Source organism: Carassius carassius, chromosome 41 (genome assembly GCF_963082965.1).
Source record: "Carassius carassius chromosome 41, fCarCar2.1, whole genome shotgun sequence".
Classification (NCBI taxonomy): domain Eukaryota; kingdom Metazoa; phylum Chordata; class Actinopteri; order Cypriniformes; family Cyprinidae; genus Carassius; species Carassius carassius.
In genome coordinates, this window is record NC_081795.1 from 27990858 (window position 1) to 28011466 (window position 20609).

A 20609-nucleotide genomic window follows, 5' to 3' on the forward strand; every position below is an offset into this window, starting at 1 on the left:
CTTGAAAGTTGTTCTGATCATAAGAAAAGCTTGCTTTAGGCACACACATACATCAAAAATTAGTGTAGGAATCTCAACAACGGTGACAAACAGCATATTCAGAAAAATAGAACAACTCTAAACATTAGAAAACAAACTACTAAAAGAAACATAAAAAAACAAAAATAGAATAGTAAGAATAAAGGAAATTACTGAAACAATTCAGCTAATAATTTATTCATGCCGCACTGCATCATGGGAGCCATGGATGAATTTTGATAGATGGCACCCAGAATGCACTGCAACATGCTTTTTGGATTTTCACCATTGTTGAGATTGACAGGTTGATTCTTGATGTTTGCATGTATAACTGAAAGACTCTTTTGAAAGATTTTTGAACAAGCAATTTTTAAGAAATTCCTCAGATTGTATTTAAAATGCTGAAAATACTTTGTTGAACAATCATAGGGCTGCAATAATCAACGATCTAACTTTAACTCAGTAATTCAAGAATAACAATAGTCTTTGCTTGTCCATCAGTTTTAAAACTCCGTTATAACAGCCAATTAAAATCTGACTTTAACACTTTAGGGGTCAAGAGCCCAACTAAAGCAAACACTGACCACTATAATGGTGATACCATTAAAATAGTGATTTTCGTCTTTGTTGATTCTGCATGTTAACATCAGGTCTCGTCAATAATGGTCAATCATCACTCAATTAATCACTTAATTATCTCATTAACTTTAACTCAGCTTCAGTGTTAATTTAACACTCCTATTTTAACACTTTCACACTCTTGAGTGTGGTCTCACATGTACTCCCAGCAGAGTTAATTTTGCTGTGTGCTTGTGATGAAAACCTTCTAGAAAATATTGAAAGATGAACTGTCTCCCTAATTGATGGAAATTTAGATCTACTACAATTTGACTGTCAAGCTCGGAAAAGTGTGGATAACTCTAAGATTTTTTATCTTTGATTATACAAGCAGCTTGAAAGACCTAAATCACACGCAAGACTTTTATTCGCTGATTTTTCTTCAGCTTTTAATAAGATGCAGCCTCATATTCTAATTGAGCAACTGGCTTCTTATTTTAATTTACCTGATCAGATTTTATTGTTGCTCTTAAATTTTTTAACAGACTACAGAAGGTATTTGTGAATGTCCAGTATCCTCACTTCAAACACAGGGTCTCCACAGGGCTGTGTCCTTTCTCCCTTGCTTTTTATTATGTACACTGATAACTGCAGGACTTCCCAGTTGGGTAGCTACTTTGTGAAATTATCTAATGACACCGCCATACTGTCACTTCTTCAGGGGACTGATCGGCCCATGGAAGTGACTTATCACAATTTGTGAATTGGTGTGATGAATTGCCATACGGGGATAAAGTTGTTTGAATCTTGAAATATTGCTACAAGTGTGATTGCATCATATAATAATTGCTGTTAATAGTGGTCATTGTCTGTTTGATTACATCTTTAATTGATTTTTGTGTACTTTCTGCCATTTGCACATAAACTGACAGTCACCACTGATAAGCCACTACCTAATATTGTAGAAACTTAGTTTTCTGTAAAGTTGCTGTGCAACGATTTGTATCGTGAAAAGCAATATACAAATAAACTTTAATTTATAACAACACATCACACAGAAAAAATAAATAAATAATCAATTGTGCAGGTAGTACAGTTATTTTAATACAAAGCATATCAAAATCACAATAATGACATTGATGTTATCTAGACAACATTAGACATATACACCTAAAGCTAAACACTTGTGCAACGTACACCGAGTCATTTTAAGGCAAAATACTGGCTTTCAAAGGCTTTTTGAAGTGTGCTTGTACTTCTGTCAATAGAGAATGCAAAAGTTTGCTTTAAAAGAATAGCTTTAGTACACTGCACACCTGGATGAATTATAAAGCTCTTCTCCATCATTTGATAATCACTGGCTGATTTACTGACAGGCTAAAATCATTTGTAATATTACATATAGAAGATGCAGGTTTTGACAATGAAACATCACATGGAGAAGTGGTGTAGTTGAATTTGTCCTGTTCTACTGAGGTCAACTGAGACACTTCAAATCCACATATTTAAACACACAGTGTTCCTCATCATGAAAGACAGTGATAGAAAATGTGAGCATGAAAATATACACACAAGGTGACTGACATTAGGGGGCAGTTGTGTTAATTTTGGTCAATCTTAGCCAAAATCTTCAATCAGTCAATCTTTGGGGGAAATACTCTCCAAACATTGGTTATATGTAAATAATTTTGTTTCAGAACATCTATTTCTGTTTTTGTAGTTATTCTGATGAAAATCTTATTGTAAATGTACATCATTAGATTGTCTACAAATCCACATCAGATTAACAAAATGCATAAACCAAGAAATACAAACAATACAATGACAAAAATTATTAGTGCAAAATATGAAATTTACAAAAAAGAAAGAAAAGAAAGAAAAGATAGAAGAAACTATTCTGTGCTACAGTATGGGGCAGGGCCTCTGATGAGCAAAGACCTGTTAAATGTGTAGCCTTACAGAGCTTAGTCTAGTCTACTGCCCTTTCTAATCCTCTAAACCTTAAAAGAAACCACAAAATTGGTCTCAAATCAATGTAAAAACAGTTCACATTCACCTGGAGGACAGCTAGAGTGTGTCTGTAGGTCAAACACGATCACGGAGGATTTGGTTTGACATGTTAGACCTAACACAGATTACTCTCGTCATCCTCCATGTGTTTCTTTGGATAAAGATGTTGGTGAGGAGTCTTGAGATAGAAGAATGTCTCGGAGAACAGAAACAGATTCAAACTTTGACCAGTTCTATCCCATTCTGGAGACTGGCAGCGTCAAGCTGGTTCACGTAATCTGACCTTTGTGTCATTGGCCATTGTAAATCCAAGCATCTCCTGAGTTGATGATGAATATATTGTGCAATTAATATCAGCAGAAAGCTAACTTCACTTTGATTGTAAAGCTTACAGAAAAGAGGCTTTAACTGGTTAGATTCAAGATTTAAGACTAGGGTGTTCTTGGTGCTGCTAGGGTTAAAAAAAAGCCCACTCTTATGTGTCTTACTTTTTTATAAACTAAATGTCTTTAAAAAGTAACACATCTCCTAAACAAGCTGTACAATTTAAGGGATCATTCATGTGTAAAAAACATTAAAGTGTAAAACACAGAGGTATTTAGATCACTAACCCTAATGACGGGAACACACTGCACCATTTTCAAAGTCACCGAATTCCTGTTGAATCTAGCACCGTCTAGTTGCTGTTGTGTGCACATGACACGAGAGACGTTCACTCATTATACAACCTTTCCCGTGACAACTGATCTACAAACTACATTTCACGACTCAACCATTGCGAGAAGTGTTACAGGAAATAATGAGACAGGAGTTCTCATTTTCTGTTAGAAACTGTAGCCCACAAGAAGCTTGTGATACAAGTTGTCTGTCTGCTGGTTTGCAGTGAAGAGACGATGGTGGCTTGCAGAAGCCATGTGTGTTCTGTCGCAGGTCTATGACTCCTCCCCCTGTACTTCCCGCTGCCCTGTATCTTGCTCTCTCATTGGCTGTAGGTCTATGACTCCTCCCCCTGAACTTCCCACTGCCCTGTGTCTTGCTCTCTCATTGGCTGTAGGTCTATGACTCCTCCCCCTGTACTTCCCGCTGCCCTGTATCTTGCTCTCTCATTGGCTGTAGGTCTATGACTCCTCCCCCTGAACTTCCCGCTGCCCTGTATCTTGCTCTCTCATTGGCTGTAGGTCATCGCCGATGTCATTTCCAGTCGAAACACATTTCACACTGCAGGACACAGAACATGATGCAGTTTCGGGCATTTGTCATTGATTTCCACAAAAAAAACAGTGCTAAAATTGTTGAGTAAGTATGACGGCCTGCACAGGTATGAGCAACAGTAAACACACATCACTCAATACACCAATGATCTGCTATATGGGTTGATGCTGCGCACATCACTTGTCAAAGTGGACAGAAACTTATCAATTTGTTTCTGGTTATGATAACATGTAAGACAAAATCTATGATTCATTTGATTTTTAGGACTTTGGAATGAAGAGGAAACACGTTTGTCTGAAGAGCGTAAAAAAGACATAATTCGCTTTAAACACTCAATGTCTGGTGGAGTGTGTGGCATGTCTGTGCAAAATGATAGCTCAGCTCTCCACCAGAGGCAGTCTAGGTCATCCCTGCCACGGCCCTTTCTTCTTTGGATCTCTGTCCTCCGGGGACGGCCCTTCAGAGGGCACTGGGGTGGAGCAGGACGGGGGCGTGGGAGCAGGCCCCATCAGGGTCACACTCTCCATGGAGTCGGCGTTGAGGAGGCGCTGGTTCTCATGCTGAGGGCAGATCACGTAGCGGTTGGGATGATGGACCTCTACGGTGGCCACTGAGCCCGAACCCTTCAGGGCCCCGAGAGCACACGGGACCCCCATTATAGGGTCCCAGCCCCCCACGGCCCCCAGCTCTCCAGAAGTCTCCTCCATATTGACATAGAGGATCTCATCTGGGTCTTGGCTCGGAAGATCTTCCAGGACCTTCTGGAGCTCGCAGCACAAGATGTCGAAGCTCGGCCTGTCCTTGGGGCTCAAGAGCCAGCAGGAAAACATCAGGGAATAGCTGTGAAAACACACAGATGGCAAGAATGTCAAGAACTGCCTGTCTCATGATTGGTTGTGATGTTTATCAAAAAATAAATAATAATAACATCTTGACCATGAAAAAAATTTACAAGCAATATTATTTATTAAATTTAACACATTTTAATTCAGTAGAAATAATCATTTAAAATGAGTAGAATAACATGAAAAAATTAAGTAAAATTTACACAAAAATTGATTTCATTGGACAAAAAAACACTATGCTAAAGAATACTATGTTATGCATGCCAGGCCAGTAGTTGGCGATCATGAAACATTATATGCATGCACATGACATCAGCCTTTTTACAAATTCACATTTTTGTTTCTTACATAAATATGATACAGGCATCATCTTCAAAAGGCTGTGTCTTAAGGCCCCCAAAATAGAGTTATTGAAGACACCTAAAGTTCACAAACAGAATCAAAGGGTAAATTATTGGTTACCATTATAGTGATCAGTGTTTGCTTTAGTTGTGCTCTTGACCCTTGATGTTTTAATATTATATTGCTGTTGTAGCTCAGTTGTAACAGCTAGACAAGCTAATAAAAAAAGATGATCAGGTGGTGTTGGTTATGCTATTACATAATCTTTGTTTTACCTGAATATCTGAACTCATTCAGAGTCTGATCTCTGCTTTTTGATGGTCACTATAGTTGAGGTTCTCAGGCTGATTCTTGATGTCTGTGTGCCTTAATGAAAACACTTTTCTTCTTTAACAAGGTTTTGATCAGAGGTACTTCTAAGAATTTCTCTGGTAATGCTGAAAACACCTAAAATTATATTGTACAACCACAGGACACCTGTCATTGATAAGACACACTGAACTCAGAAACCCAGATCAAATGATGACGCAAAAACAAATAACACCATCTGATCTCATTTCCTTCTTGGCTAGGTAGCTACTGTATCACAACTAGCAACCCAATAATATCTGTTTAAAATCTTAAGTGTCAAGAGTCCAACTAAAGCAAACACTGACTACTACAATGGTAAGCAAACTATTTATTTTTTTTCCTTCAGTGATTCTGTTCGTGAACTTTAGGTGTCTTCAATAACTCTGTTTTGGGAGCCTTACAACCTTTTGAACATGATGCCTGCATCATATCTATGTAAGAAACAAAAATGTGAATTTGTAAAAAGCTTGATGTCATGTGATGTATATAATGTTTTTCATGATCGCCAACTACTGGCCTGGCATGCATAACATACAGTACTATTCTTTAGCATAGTGTTTTTTTGTTTGTTTGCTTTTTATCCAATGAAATCAATATTTTTGTGTAAATTTTACTTAATTTTTTCATGTTATTCTACTCATTTTGAATGGTGAATTCTACTTAATTAAAATGTGTTAAATTTTATTAATAATATGGGTTGTAAACCTTTGACACAATTTAATTGAGTAAATATAGAGAATCACTTTTTACAGTGAAGAAGAAGAAAAGAAAAGATTTTCACTGGTAAAACCACTGGTAAAAGTGTCTGTAAAACCAGTTTGGAAGTTAAGCTCAGAAAACAGCATTTGTGACATAATGTTTATCATTACCATTTTGTTTTTTATTTTATTTTTGATCATGAAAAATCTGCTTTACAGTGAGGCATTTATTTAAGGGGATGGAGCCAGGTCTCATAAAAATAATCACTATCTGAATAGTAAAATAGTATCTGAATAGCCACAAGATGTAAATAAATAACATAAGCTTTCTGCTTCATATTCTATTTTTATATCTCTATTATCAGATTAATAAATAAATGATCAAATAACAAATATTGTCAAGTAAATAACAAAAGCCTCAGTGACAGAGCAAAAACCATCAGAAGTCAATGACATACAGTCAAGGAGTGTTGATTCTAGCACTGCATTGGTTTCTTCTAAACACATTCAAAACCCAGCAGTGAAACTTCCTTTAAAGCAAAGCTTAGGCTGAGGATGAACGTAGAGTTGGTTTCTGAAAGGCATACTCACATGCTGTCCAGGCAGTCTGGAGGCTGTTTCAGACGGTTGCCCTGTCTCAGATAATCATAGATTTCACTGTTTTCCACTCCAGGGTACGGTGTCTGACCTCGAGTGGCGATCTCCCACATTGTCACTCCAAATGACCACTGCAGGACAGACAGATACACCTTCAGAAACCAGACGCTCAGAAAGAGAGCAGTAAATGATACTCACTACTGTAAAACAATAGATTTTGTTTCAGAGGTGTAACAAGTTATTACATTTTGATTAGGGTTGGGACAACGCATCGAGGTCATCGATGACATCGACACAAAAAATACGTCAACGCAAAATATGCGCATCGATTCGTCGACCTGTTTTTATTTCTCTAAAAAACGTTTGCAAAACGTTTACCTTATGTGCGCTGAATATAGGCGATGGCCGGATCAACATTCTGTCCAACGTTATATAACCAATCCAGGGGTTTTTCTGCATTGATCTTTTTTTTTTGGCGGCTGTCAAAGCGTTATTTGATCGGTGAGTGACAGTGACAGTGACAGGGCGCGTACGAGAGAGAGCCCCGGCTGCGCGCGCACTCACAGTCTTCAAACTACACGAGCGCTTCTTGCTCTCTCTCTCTTGTGCATATTAATCAAAATCATTAAACACGATAGAAAAAGGGCGAAACACCAAAGTTTCACGCGCAGTTTCACTCACAGTCTTCAAACAACACGAGCGCTTCTTGCTCTCTCTCCCTCGTGCATATTAACCAAAATCATTAAACACGATAGAAAAAGGGCAGAACGCCAAAGTTTCATGTGGAGCATTCTGAGATTTTTTTTTCTCCATGACAGGCTGCTGGCTCCCACTGTTAATTTTTATTTTATTTTTTTTGTAAAAGCACTCTCTGTATTAGCTTAAAGCCCTCAAGTTTACATTTACATACTGTATTCTTTCAATTGCTCTAAACAAGTATTTTGGGTGACCTTTTTTATTGAATGCTAGAAATCAAGTTGTTATTATTTTCATCTGAAAGAAGAACTTTTTTCAGTAAGCTAGGCCCTATGTGTTCAGTAAGCTTGTTTCAGTAAGCTATGTGTTTTCAAGGCTTCAAGGTTTTATTGAATGCTATCTCTATACAAGTGCAAAGTAATGCATTCTTAGTCAGTCTTTTATTTTGTAATTTTAAGAGCAATAAACATATATTGCAATGTTAAGGAATTCATGTTTTTTTCATTCAGATATGTAAATCAATATGTATAAATTGTTAGTAGTCAATTAATGGGGAGATAATCATAATCGAATCGTCGGTCAGGGAAAAAATTAATCGTTAGATTAATCGATGCATCGAAAAAATAATCGCTAGATTAATAGTTTAAAAAATAATCGTTTATCCCAGCCCTAATTTTGATAGCTTTGGGATAATGTGCACCGATGCATCATTCTCAATAAGACTAGACACATGTAGTTGAATGTCCATTATGAATCTAGTTTTTAATGTTCTAGTGTGAATAGGGATCAGAAACACATTCGCTCCGAATCGGTTCTTTCTCATTATCATTCCTTCATTCTGTTTGTCAAATGGAGGATGAATTACCACGTCACTCTTAATGGTGTACACTCTGTCCGCCAGACTCTCGATGGCGATCCACTTGACAGGCATCTTAGAGATGCGTCCTTGTCTGTAGTAGTCTCCATTATAGATCTTCTTAGACAAGCCAAAGTCAGCCACACACACGTTCATGTTCTCGTTTAACCTGGTAAGCAGAGATCAAATAAAACACTGGGATCAATATAGGACGAAGATCTCTGCAGTGTACAGCGCACATGAGCTGTGTCTGAGCTTGTGTGTTTGTTTCCCATCAACACTCACATGCAGTTTCGAGCGGCCAGGTCTCTGTGGATGAAGTTTTTTCCACTCAGGTACTCCATTCCTCTGGCGATATCCATCATGAACTTCACCAGCATCTGAGACGGCAGATACTACACAAAGAGAAACAGATAATCCAAATGTTTAAAACATCAATGCTTCATAATTCATCAATGTATAATGATTTTCTTCTTGTTCTTGTGTTCTTGTTCTGACAGATAGGTGGAGCCAGAGACTTTCACAGCTTCTGCTCTGACCACACACACACAATAACACAAATCATAGACCAGTGGGCTTTAGAAACACTTCTGCAGTACATCATGTTCCTGACGTCTGTGCTTTATAGAGGAACTTCACTTATGATTACAGAGGAGTTTCACAACTCTGACCACGAGGATGTGCATCTAGCCACAAAACAAAACCAGTCATCAATTAGATCTTGACAGAATCATTCATTCAGAGAGAACAGCCTTGCTTTCCTCCAGAGTTTACATTCAGCAGTGATGGTGTAATGTTTGTGTAAAAGACTTCTTTTAGAGAGTAATGCTGGTGCCAGAGAGGACAACCTGTGTCAATTTGTGTGTACAATCACAAATATTTAACTTCTTTTTCAAGTTATTATTAGTTGAACATCATGTGGTTCGGACATACAGGTGCATCTCAGTAAATTAGAGGGTTGTGGAAAAGTTCATTTATTTCAGTAATTCAACTCAAATTGTGCACACTTGTGCAATACTTCAGTGCACACAGACTGAAGTAGTTTAAATGAGTTTTAATTGTCATGATTTTGGCTCACATTTAACAAAAACCCACCAATTCATTATCTCAACAAATTAGAATACTTCATAAGACCAATGAAAAATATATATATAATTAATGAATTGTTGGTCTTCTGGAAAGTGTGTTCATATACTGTACATGTACTCAATAATTGGTAGGTTCTCCTTTTGCTTTAATTACTGCCTCAGTTCGGCGTGGCATGGAGGTGATCAGTTTGTGGCACTGCTGAGGTGGTCTGGAAGCACAGGTCTCTTTAACAGTGGCCTTCAGCTCATCTGCATTGTGTGGTCTCTTGTTTCTCATCTTCCTCTTGACAATAGCCCATAGATTCTCTCTGGGGATCAGGTCTGGTGAGTTTGCTGGCCAGTCAAGCACATCAACACCATGGTCATTTAACCAACTTTTGGTGCTTTTTGGCAGTGTGGGCAGGTGCCAAATCCTGCTGGAAAATGAAATCAGCATCTTCAAAAAGCTGCTCAGCAGAAGGAAGCATGAAGTGCTCCAAGATTTCTTGGTAAAAGGGTGCAGTGACTTTAGTTTTCAAAAAACACAATGGAGTAACACCAGCAGATGACATTGCACCCCAAATCATCACAGACTGCTTGTGAAGGGTGTCAGTGATTGTCTTCTGGACAACTGTCAGATCAGCAGTCTTCCCCATGATTGTGTAGCCTAGTGAACCAAACTGAGAGACTGTTTTGAAGGCTCAGGAAACCTTGTAGGTGTTTTGAGTGGATTAGCTGATTGGCATGTCACCATATCCTAATTTGTTAAGATAGTGAATTGGTGGGATTTTGTTAAATGTGAACCAGAATCACCACAATTAAAAGAACCAAAGACTTCAACTACTGTCAGTCTGTGTGCACTGAATTTATTCAATAAACGAGTTTCACAATTTGAGTTGAACTACTGAAATAAATTAACTTTTCCACAACATTCTAATTTACTGAGATGCACCTGTATTTCCTTCTTTATTTAGTTAGTTAGTATTACTGTAATCCTGAAAACCTTGATTCGCTGGACCAGGTGTGTTTGATTAAGGTTGGAGCTGTGGACCTCCAGGAATGGAGTTTGAGACCAATGTCTTAATCAATGCTGAAGCACTCTACGTCTGATCTAAGTCTGGATGCAGTTTGCCATATGTCCTCTTTATTTGCCCTGTCCTCTCCTGAGCTCTTCAGTGCCCTCACCACAGGTGCGTCTCCGAGTCTGGAGTACAGCAGGTAGCTGTGGAGGTCACCGTGCTTCATGTAGGGAAGAATGACCACAGGAGACGGATAGCCTTCACTCTCCACCGTCTGCAGACACACACCTGTCACACAACACACAGTCCATCACTCTTACCCTTACAGTATATTCTGTTTTACTCTGAGGATATAATTCATGTGAAGAGGCACAGGTCAATGCACTTTAATAATTATGTGTATTAATATACTGTATTGATGTGTTTCCTGAAGTGTTAGACCATGTGACTGGCCTCCAGTAACTGTATTTGGCAAGATGTCGTTTTTAGCTGGGAGACTGAAAGAGTGAACATACTTACCTAGAAGCCGCATGACGTTCTGATGATCGAACTCCTTCATGCACGCCGCCTCTCTCAGGAAATCTTCCATTTCAGTACGAGTGCAGATAGCAACTGAGCAATACACAGCAGGAGGACGAGGTTAGTCTGATGAAAATGATCACAGGTGTTTTCACAGATGTTGCAGTCGCTCTTGACTCACTTTTCATGGTCTTCACTGCCACTTTGAGCACAGAGTCCTCCTGAGTGAGCGAACCCTCCATCACAGAGCCGAACTCACCTGCACACACACAAACCCGTTACAATCAGATCATCAGACCAGACAATACAGCACCTGGTTCCCTACAGTAGTTATGTAAGCTCACCTTCCCCGAGTGTTTTTCCCAGCGTTAGCTTGTGTCTGTCCACCATCACGTCCTGTAGCTTTTGCTTGAGCTCATCGCTGATCCCCAGAGAGTTCACTGAGAAAAGAACAAGCCACCTGAGAGATCAGCATCCCATTTCAAAGTGTTTTCAACAACATGTGAGAAAAACAATAGATTCTTTAAAGAGAAAACTGGGTTTGACTCTGACACAATGCTGTTTCTTCTCCGTAATGTAATGCAATCATCGAGTGACAATCAACCAAAGTCAGGTGAGAGTTAAAGGGGATATCTGCTGATGCTGAATACACAATGAGTTTTATGTTTAGACTCACTTTATTTCAAGTGTCTGCAAGTTTACATGAACTTGCTGATCATGTGTTATGTACATTTTAGTCTGAACCTTTTCAAAGAGACAACTGTCTGTATGCACCATAGGTCTGAGAGTAACGCAATTTCAATTCTCTGTATGTATGTACTGTACATGTGGAAGAACTGACAATAAAGCAGACTTGACTTGATTTGTCTGTTTTATTTCTATTCACATGACAAAATGAGAGGTACTAATGGAATGGCCTTTAGGGCACAATTCAAAAGGAATTGAAAATTGTATTTGCCAACCAGAAAAAAGTAGCAAACAGAAAACTGAAAATTGTATCTGCAATTGCATTTTAAATTTCAGAATGAGCTTTATTGCCAGGTATGTTTACACATACACATAATTTGTTTTCATGACAGAAGCTCCAGCGTGCAACAGAAAGACAGGGAGAAGAGCAGTGGGCAGAGAACACAGCCCTGGGGAACACCGGTGCTGATTGTACGGGTGCTGGATGTGTATTTTCCCAGCCTCACTAACTGCTGCTGTCTGTCAGGAAGCTGTTGATCCACTGACACGGAAACATGATACGGAAATAGTTCATTTGTTCTTGAGTTTTGTTCATATAATGTTCCTATAATCCTATAATATAATGTTCCTATAATCTCAAGTGTGTACTACTGAACTCAGTAGAGGAAGTGAAACTATATTTATCAGCAGTGTCTAAACACCATATGATTAAAAACATGTTGCAAGATTGTTTTGCTCTTCAAATGAACCAAGATGGGACACAAGACAGAAGTAAGGATAGACAGAGAGAGTGCAAACAAACAGAAAAAGGGCTTGTTATGGGACTTGTCCAGATGACATACACCCTCCACCCTTTACTACTGCTCAAAACAAGCTCACACTTTCATGACCATCCTCACGACCCATGGCATCAGGCTTTACTGCAAGGTTCTGGATCAGAAACCAAATGAAATGCAGACCTTGAGCTGGTGCAGAAGTGAGAGATGCATGAGAGTTACAGTCGAGATCTGTATCCACTGCAGTGCAGCATGAGACACGACTCCTTTACTTTGAACTCATTCTCAGGTCACGGGTGTATCAAAGATCAGAAAACTAACCAAGTGCACTTGAAAGACTTTTCCTGATGTTAAAGCAATATTTCAGGTTCAGAGCAAGTTAAAGGGGAAGTGAAGCAGTCAGACAAGTTTACATTATTTCGTAAACTGATTTCCACTTTAATTAAAAATATACAACAAACACAATTAATGTAACTGTTTAAAGAAAAAAGGATATTTTGTTATCACTTTTGGAGCAAGGGCTCCTCTTGCAGTACCACAGTGAGTGATGTGACGGGGATGGTTCTCTCCATGGCCAGTGAAGAAATATCACACAAATGTGCTTGGTTTTCACCATAATTACATGAATATCGAAAACACCAAGCTGTCTAAATCACAAAGTTTTGATCATGGTATCCAAACATTGTTTTCATAATGCAAGGTGCAACATGATGTAAATAAAAAAATGTTTAATATATGATTCACATGGCATCTTTTTGTTGATATGGCAGACCTTTCAGACATATTTGCATTACACTGGCTCGTTCACCAGTAGTGGTCTGTAAGATATTTTAAGATATTTTATGTTCACCACAATATGCTTAGCTGCTGTAAATAATCACCTATCTGAACAATCGGATTCCTCAAGTTTATCATTCTAACATTTATTATTTTAAAGTTGATCACTGTTTTAATTTTTGTCAGCTTAAATATTAAAGTGTTTAAGCCGTTCAAGCTAAGACGTGATGAATGAGAGATTTCAGTGTGGTACTCAGGTGCTGTGATAGATCACATGAATGCACACAGAAAGTTATATTCTTGTCTTCTTGAGCGAATGCACACAAAGTTATGTCAGAATGGCTGTCTTGACGAGTCTCCACAGAAACACACATTGTTTACTAAATAATGTTAACTACATAATGTAAACTTGACTGACTGCTTCACTTCCACTTAAGCTCAACTGCATTAATGGTGTAATGTTGATTAGGACAAAAACTGAGGTTATAATGAGGCACTTCCAATGGAAGTAAATGAGAAAAAAACAAATGCTGCATCAGTCTAAAGCTTATGGACAGGAGTTTGTTGAGCAATACTGGACTTCAGTAGCACTGTATCTAAGAACCTGTGAAACATCATAATACAAGCTGTTAACAACCATCTAAAGTATAGTGATACCTGCATGTTACAACAGTAATGTGTAATGATTTTGTGTGGCACTGACAGTATGTGTGTTTGTTTGCTGAGGTTTATTAATTCCAGCTCTGACTTCATGATGATTTACTCAAGCATCTACACCAGCAAGTTTCACAGGACACGCGTGTGTGTGTGTGTGTGTGTGTGTGTGTGTGTGGCGGTTTTCTGTCAGGTTTAAAGCCAACACCCATTTCTCATGAATATGTGAATGTGTCATCTATTGGTCTATCTTTCTCTTAAACTGTCCACCAGTTTTGAGGGTGAGATGTGATAGCAGGTTATGAGTTTCCTTCACAGCTCAAGTGTGTGCAGAAGGGAGGCTGACTGATCTTCTGTCATGAAATACACTCTTGAGACCATTAACTTACATATCTATAACTCAAATCATGATGAAATGTTGAATTATGTGACAATAAGGGCACTTATTTGCATTTCCTGAGAGACATAGCAGTCCTTCAAGACAGTCAAACATAGTGTTAATGTTTAAGGTAAGTTTAGGTTTTAGTCTTCAGTCTGTGCAAATTAATCACTGCTGTGATGACACTCATGAAGCTGCATGTAAGAATTAACTCAACACAACAGCTTCGTTGCATTAATCACACTTTAGTGTGACACGTTCCTGTCGCTCAGACAGAACAGCATTGGGTGTGTCTGCCAGGTAAAGAACTGACAACATGTTAATGTGTACCTTGAAACCAATGCAAGTCACTTTGGATAAAAGCATCTGCCAAATGCTAAAACTAGTATGCTAATCGTAACATGACATCATCACTGATGGTTGAATTTTGAGCATTCTACCAATAAAATGAAAGGCATATAAAAAAAATCAATATAACTTTGATGAAAAGGAAAACTAGAACACCCACATAAGAGGTGAAGGAGTTCCCTCGGATGTGTTCCTGATCTGGTTACAGATACATGTGTGAGCAAGTAAAGACTCGAATGTTCACATGTTACTCACGTGTGGCTTCTGCTGTGCGTCGGCTGTATGTTCGACGAGCTCGGTATCGCACCACGAGTTCACCGCTCTCCATCATGGGCTCAAACGCCTCACTTTACAACAACACACACAAATGACACTCTTTGAGCCCACATATTCTTCACACTTCACACTCTCTTCCATTTTCCATTACTATATCCAGTTATTATATTTTTGGTAATATCTAAACTATACCTGTTGTTAAACCAAAATATGTTCACTTAAAAAAGCTCCTAAAAGGAATGAAGATCGACTCCTAGTCCCTGTCCCTTAGCTCTTGTCTCATGTAGGGTTATGCTGGTAACTGTTCATTTTCTAGCTAGGTTTAACAGTAGCATTAGCATCTCTGACCACACCCACAGCTCAGAATCCAGCAGAGACAGCAGGAAGCCTCATTACACCCACCCAAAGCGTGTCTCCTTCCGCCTCAGCCGGGTCACGTAGACGGTCAGGAGCACAGCGAGAGCGACGGCGGCGGCGATGGCCATGACCACATACCACCAGTGCCAGGAGAACGCCGGAGGACTGTCGATACCTTCACACAGTCGCAGAGAGAGAAACAGATTGGAAACCTATTGAGCTGCCTACTTAGGACATGGAGCTTTTTCCTTGAACAGGGCTGTAAGGGATGCTTTTCAGTAAAGCTGAGTAAAAAGCATTGACCTCATCAAATCTGACTTGGCATTGGCCACTGGCTGGACAGATTTAAAACCGGTCTGAAATCTGCCTTACACCAGAAGAGCATTTAGTGTCGCCACCTGAGACTTTGTATTGCAAACCGGTCACAGCCAGTGTTATCTGAGGAAGTCGTGAGCTGTAGTTTACGTCTAGTTAAGTCACCCCAGGCCAGACTCAAACTTGGTTTGTGTAAATAATCCATACCATCCCGCTGCACTACGCTCACTCCCCACCAGGCCAATATCTGATGTGTCTTTATATTTGATCATGGTCATCTGTTCAGAGACTAGAGCGTGGAAGTGTTTTGTTCAGATGGTCATTGGTTGAATTAGCTCATTAAAATGACTTCAGTGCAAGACAGTCCACATTTACATCAGGGCATTTCTGCTAGAGATTGTCCGAAAGGCTTTCCACATGCCTCCCACTCAACAAACTTGCCTGCAACTACTTTCCTACTCACATTTCTTTCTGTTCATTTCTTGCCCTCGTTTGTCTTTTTATTTCCTCTTTTCTGAGAATGTAACAGCAGACAGAAAGAAAAAACAACAACATTTTAAGAAGGGCTCTAAATAAGGGAAGTAAAAGGAAAAGTCCACTTCTATATCTTGTGTGGGTCCTATTTTTGTGGGAGGCAATGTCTGAGATGAGTTACATTTAGCATCTTCCCAACAGCAAATAACAACTTCATTAAAACTCACACAAGTAGAGAGCTTTCTGTGAGGGATAGGGTCAAGGTAGAACAAATATTATTAGGTCAATACAAAAACATTTACAAGTCAGTAAAAATTTGCTATAATTGTGTGTGTGTGTGTGTGTGTGTGTTTGTCGATCACCTCTGGATTGCCCTGTTTCTGCAAAACATTGCAAGGAAAGAGAGCGTTAACATTCAGAGGATCTGTTTGACCTGTGAGAATTTAGATGTGGTGACTTTCTGCCTGATTTCACACCTGCAGGAATGAGCGTGATGGTTTGGAGGGGTGTCCAGGGCCCCTGTCCTGCTCCGGTGTACGCACACACTCTGAAGGAAACGTTCGACAGGGGGACTGAGAGATTGACAAACAGCTCTGTGTCCAAACCTGTGTCCACCACAACCTGCAGCACCGGACACACGCAGAACAATCCATCATAAAGCAATCCAGAGATTGAGGAATGGAGCAAACACAAATATTGTTGTGTGTGTGTGTGTGTGTGTGTATGTGTATGTGTGTGTGTGTGTGTGTGTGTATGTGTGTGTGTGTGTGTGTGTGTGTGTATAAGTGTGTGTGTGTGTGTGTTTGTGTGTGTGTGTGTGTGTGTGTATGTGTGTGTGTGTGTGTGTGTGTGTGTGTGTATAAGTGTGTGTGTGTATAAGTGTGTGTGTGTGTGTGTGTTTGTGTGTGTGTGTGTGTGTGTGTGTGTGTGTATGTGTGTGTGTGTGTGGGGGGGGGGGGGGGGGGTCACCTGTCCCAGGTTAGGTGCGCTGTACTCCATCCTGTATCCCTGCAGCTGTCCGTTCATCTTTCCAGGAGGTTCTGTCCATCTCAGGATCACTTCTGTTCCGTTCACCACAGCTGTCACATTGTCTGGGGCTGCATCTGGAACTACAACACAAACAAAGTGCCACAAATTAACAATCTCCTGTGAAACTGTGAAATAACCCAGGCTCAACAGAAATATGCTACTGCAACTACATTTCTGCAAAACTGCAAATTTCACTGCAGTTTACAGGCGCAATGAACACAAGAGGCTAGGGATGCTCATTTTAACTGACCGTTAAGGATTTTAATGGTCTAACAAATTAATTAAATCAGTTAAACGGTTTTAAAAGTGATTTATTTATTTTCAGTAATTTATCCAAATATTTAAAAAGATTTGCTGCAAGGTTAAAATATGCTATGCATATACAACAAATTGTGTTGTTTAGAAAGACACAAAAGAAAAAGAAGTTGTGGATAAGTTGCATTTTATAATTTCATTCAGAAATAGGCCGAAGGTCGACTGGAAATGTTTACAAACATAATAAACACTGTAAACATAGCTAGGCTATTTTAGTTCCCCTCACCTCACCTTTCAGTTAAAAGTATTTAGAAAAGAACAAGCATTAAAAATATAAGAAGCTATAGCAATATAAACGACAAGCCAAAACAAATTCATTTAGGCTAAAACTAAACTGAAACCAATGTTGGGTCTCTCGTTCGACACAAAAACAAATGTTTCAAACCTTTTTTTTTTTCTTTGCATAACATCATGGCGGTATGTTTACACTTAACGGCACAGATTTGACTACACATTTAAACTAAGCAGTGTGTGTTTGTGTGTGTGTTTTCTCCATATGTTTGACTGACTGTATTTTATTATGATAATGAACAGGTTGTATTGTCAAGGTAGCAAAGCTTAACTGTGTGTGTGGATGTGGCACTAGCGCAATCACTTGAGTTCCCTTTCGAGGGAACTTCGAACTGCGTCCTCTAGGGGTCGCTTTGGGGAACATCTCGTCGTGACCCGTGTCTGAAGCATACATTGAAAAAACACCAACTTGTTGGCCGGCGACAGCCTCCGATGTCACTACCGGCATGTCTATAAATAAGCACCGGGAAAACACGTCATTCATCTTCTTCGTCTTCACTGACTGTTTTGTTTGAAGCGTGCATCTGAAAGAACCGGTAAGGGCAATCTTTCTCTGTTTATCATGGCGACAACTAGCAAGTGTTTAGACAATGTGTGCATCCGTGTCGGCGTTATTTGACACCAGATGACACACGATGAAACACGTCATTTGTTTGGGTGAAGAGCACGCACGCAATGTCTTTGAGGAGGCAATCTGAGTGCATTGTCAGCGTTTTTTCAATGGAAAATGCTCCGCTCTCGTTCGTCTCTCTTCTGAAAGAAAAAAAAGGCAGCCATCTGCTTCCCGCGGTTCAGGACCTGTCCGTGCTGAGGCACAGAGGAGAATGAGCTCATGAGAATACAGGTGGATCTGTCTAAATGGTTTAAAAAGGGACTTTTCCCTTTCGCGCTCGTAATGGCGACGGACAAGAGAGAGCCTCGGGAGGATGAACCTGGCAGACATGGGGAGGAAAGAAAAGGCTTTCTTCTTGATGCTCAGGTTTCGCCTTCTGAACTTTTCGGTATTTCCGTTGAGATGGCGATTTGAGAAGTTCAGGGAGACGAAGGCGTGCTCTGCTGCTTTCAGATCCTTCGTTCCACAAAGGTCCAGTTCTGAGCCCGAACAACATAAGGGTCCTGGTCTGTCTCGATCTGAGGATCGAAGACGAGCACAGAAGACTAGTGTCGCAACTCGCGCTCCTCCCCCACCTGCAGGCAGGGGTTAGAGGAATCGTGGGTCACGAGGAGGTAAGCAGAACCTAAGGGGTATGATCTAGATGAGGCAGTGTTCTCTTCCGAATCGGAGTGATACCGAGGTATCTACTCGTTCCCTTTGGGGATTTTTAACCCTCTGGAGTCTAAGAGGTTATCAGGAGAAAATAGCCTCATAACATGTATATGCGTTAATCGACTTCAGAGGGTTAACTTCTGCTTTTATCCTCCCCTTCCTAATTCCCCTGTAACCACCAGCTCTGCACCTGATCGAGGTTAGGTGGAAACCTCTCGCATAACAGTCTCCTATGCTGGACCTATAATGTTTTTATGGTTCTATGTTCTACTAATAAACTCTGTGAGTTTCCTTTGCAGTGCTCAGTTACAGTGTTTACTAAACACTCGCCAGCACCAGCCATCCGGCTTCATGTTCCGGTATTAGGCAGCTGAGATCACAGGTTTCTGAGGGAGCCTCCTTGATCATCAGGCCTGGCACAGCACTGCAGGGAATGTCATGGATGTCCGGCCAGGTCACCCCGAGGGGCTCCTGGCCGCTTAGTGGTTCTGTCACATCTAGCAGGAAGTGGAGGTGGCAGTTACAGAAGTCTTCTTGTAAATGCTGCATCAGGTGATGCTCCCCTCATCCGAGGTTTGTAAAATTGAGCTTGCCTCTCCCGTGCGATTCAGCACCTCTGCGATGCTTAGGAACCTTTAAGTACACACGCTAAGCTTTGTGTATTTTCTCAAAACCACATGGTGGTCAGTGTGCACGTGAACACTTTGTGCACCTTCTAAAATCCACGTAAGTGGTAAGTTTGCACGCAAGACTTTGCACACTTTCTGAAATCCTGTACGGTAAGGGTTACGTGCTCCGCTTCGTTCCCTTTCTTGAGATGATTAGACCTTGGTTCCTTGGGCTCCATTCAGCCAGTGTGTATTTGTTTATACACCTCAAGCATCTCTTCCCTCAACATGAGGGGCTATTTGGGTGATTCTCAGGGTAATTAAGCAGCACTCCCCTTTTTCCAAAAAAGTGTCACCTATGAGCGCACTACTCTGAGCTCGGAGTTCTCTTCTCATATGAGACTGAGTTCTCTGTTTTTTCCCCAGAGCGCTCCAGTATTGTTTCCATAGATCGAGTTGATGACTCTCAATCATACTGTTTTGAGATACACTATTCCATCTATGAGCTGCTCTATCAGAGTGCCACGAGAGCCCCTCCTTAGAACAGTATTTGAAAATCCATGCTATGGTAAGTAAGCACGTGAAGTCTTTGCACACTTTCTGAAATCCACACTGTGGTAAGTTCGCACGCTAGTATTCTGCATTCTTTCTAAAATCCTCTATGGTGAGGGCTTCGCGAGGTTGCTTCGTGCCCTTTCTTGAGTTGGTAAAAGCCCCGTTCGTCTTGGGCACCACTCCACCTATGTATCCTCGGATACCTATCTAAACAGGGTGTTGCTACTAGAGAACTGTCGAGACAGCTCTTTCAGCAAGCTTATGCGTAAGCAGCCCCTGTGTGACAAGCAAGACTTTGTAGAAATGCTAGGTTCTTAGCCGTATCCCTTTAAAGGAATCTTCCTGATTCCAAGCCTTCAGCTCTACCCTGGGCCGAGGGCCTAACAATTAAGTTGAGTATATAGCTTAGACCTTTTGGCCATAAGGGGTACTGTCACAGACAGCCGTCTAAACGTCCCAGCGGCAACTCCCATGGAAATGGTAGAGTTGGTACTTAGTGCTAGCCATGATTCTGGCCTGCACTCCCCTCAGCATGGCGGCATGGGTAAACTGTTCCCCAAAGCTACCCCTAGAGGATGCAGTTTGAAGTTCCCTCGAAAGGGAACTGTCTCAGGTTACGAATGTAGCCATAGTTCCCTGAGTAGGGAACAAAATACTGCGTTCTCTAGCTCCCTGCCATGCTTTGGACGCAAGCTTCAGACGAAGAAGTGAAT

At 40.4% G+C, this 20609-nt stretch overlaps 1 protein-coding gene across 2 annotated transcripts in view; it reads right to left on the reverse strand.

Moving 5' to 3' along the window:
• Positions 1 to 3897: 3897 nt before the first annotated feature.
• Positions 3898 to 20609, reverse strand: part of LOC132123139 (tyrosine-protein kinase receptor UFO-like) — a 39089-nt gene continuing 22377 nt past the window's right edge. The window contains exons 8-20 of one of the 2 annotated variants that reach the window (XM_059533693.1): positions 16801 to 16940; positions 16308 to 16452; positions 16194 to 16211; positions 15088 to 15217; positions 14665 to 14756; positions 11133 to 11228; positions 10970 to 11047; positions 10789 to 10881; positions 10436 to 10557; positions 8469 to 8578; positions 8193 to 8352; positions 6626 to 6762; positions 3898 to 4638 (exon numbers count right to left, since the gene is read on the reverse strand). In XM_059533693.1, coding sequence (XP_059389676.1) covers positions 4203 to 4638; positions 6626 to 6762; positions 8193 to 8352; positions 8469 to 8578; positions 10436 to 10557; positions 10789 to 10881; positions 10970 to 11047; positions 11133 to 11228; positions 14665 to 14756; positions 15088 to 15217; positions 16194 to 16211; positions 16308 to 16452; positions 16801 to 16940 — 1757 coding nt within the window. In that variant the 3' untranslated portion in view covers positions 3898 to 4202. Of the gene's footprint in view, positions 4639 to 6625; positions 6763 to 8192; positions 8353 to 8468; positions 8579 to 10435; positions 10558 to 10788; positions 10882 to 10969; positions 11048 to 11132; positions 11229 to 14664; positions 14757 to 15087; positions 15218 to 16193; positions 16212 to 16307; positions 16456 to 16800; positions 16941 to 20609 lie in introns of both variants that reach the window. The other variant, XM_059533692.1, reaches the window with a different exon arrangement.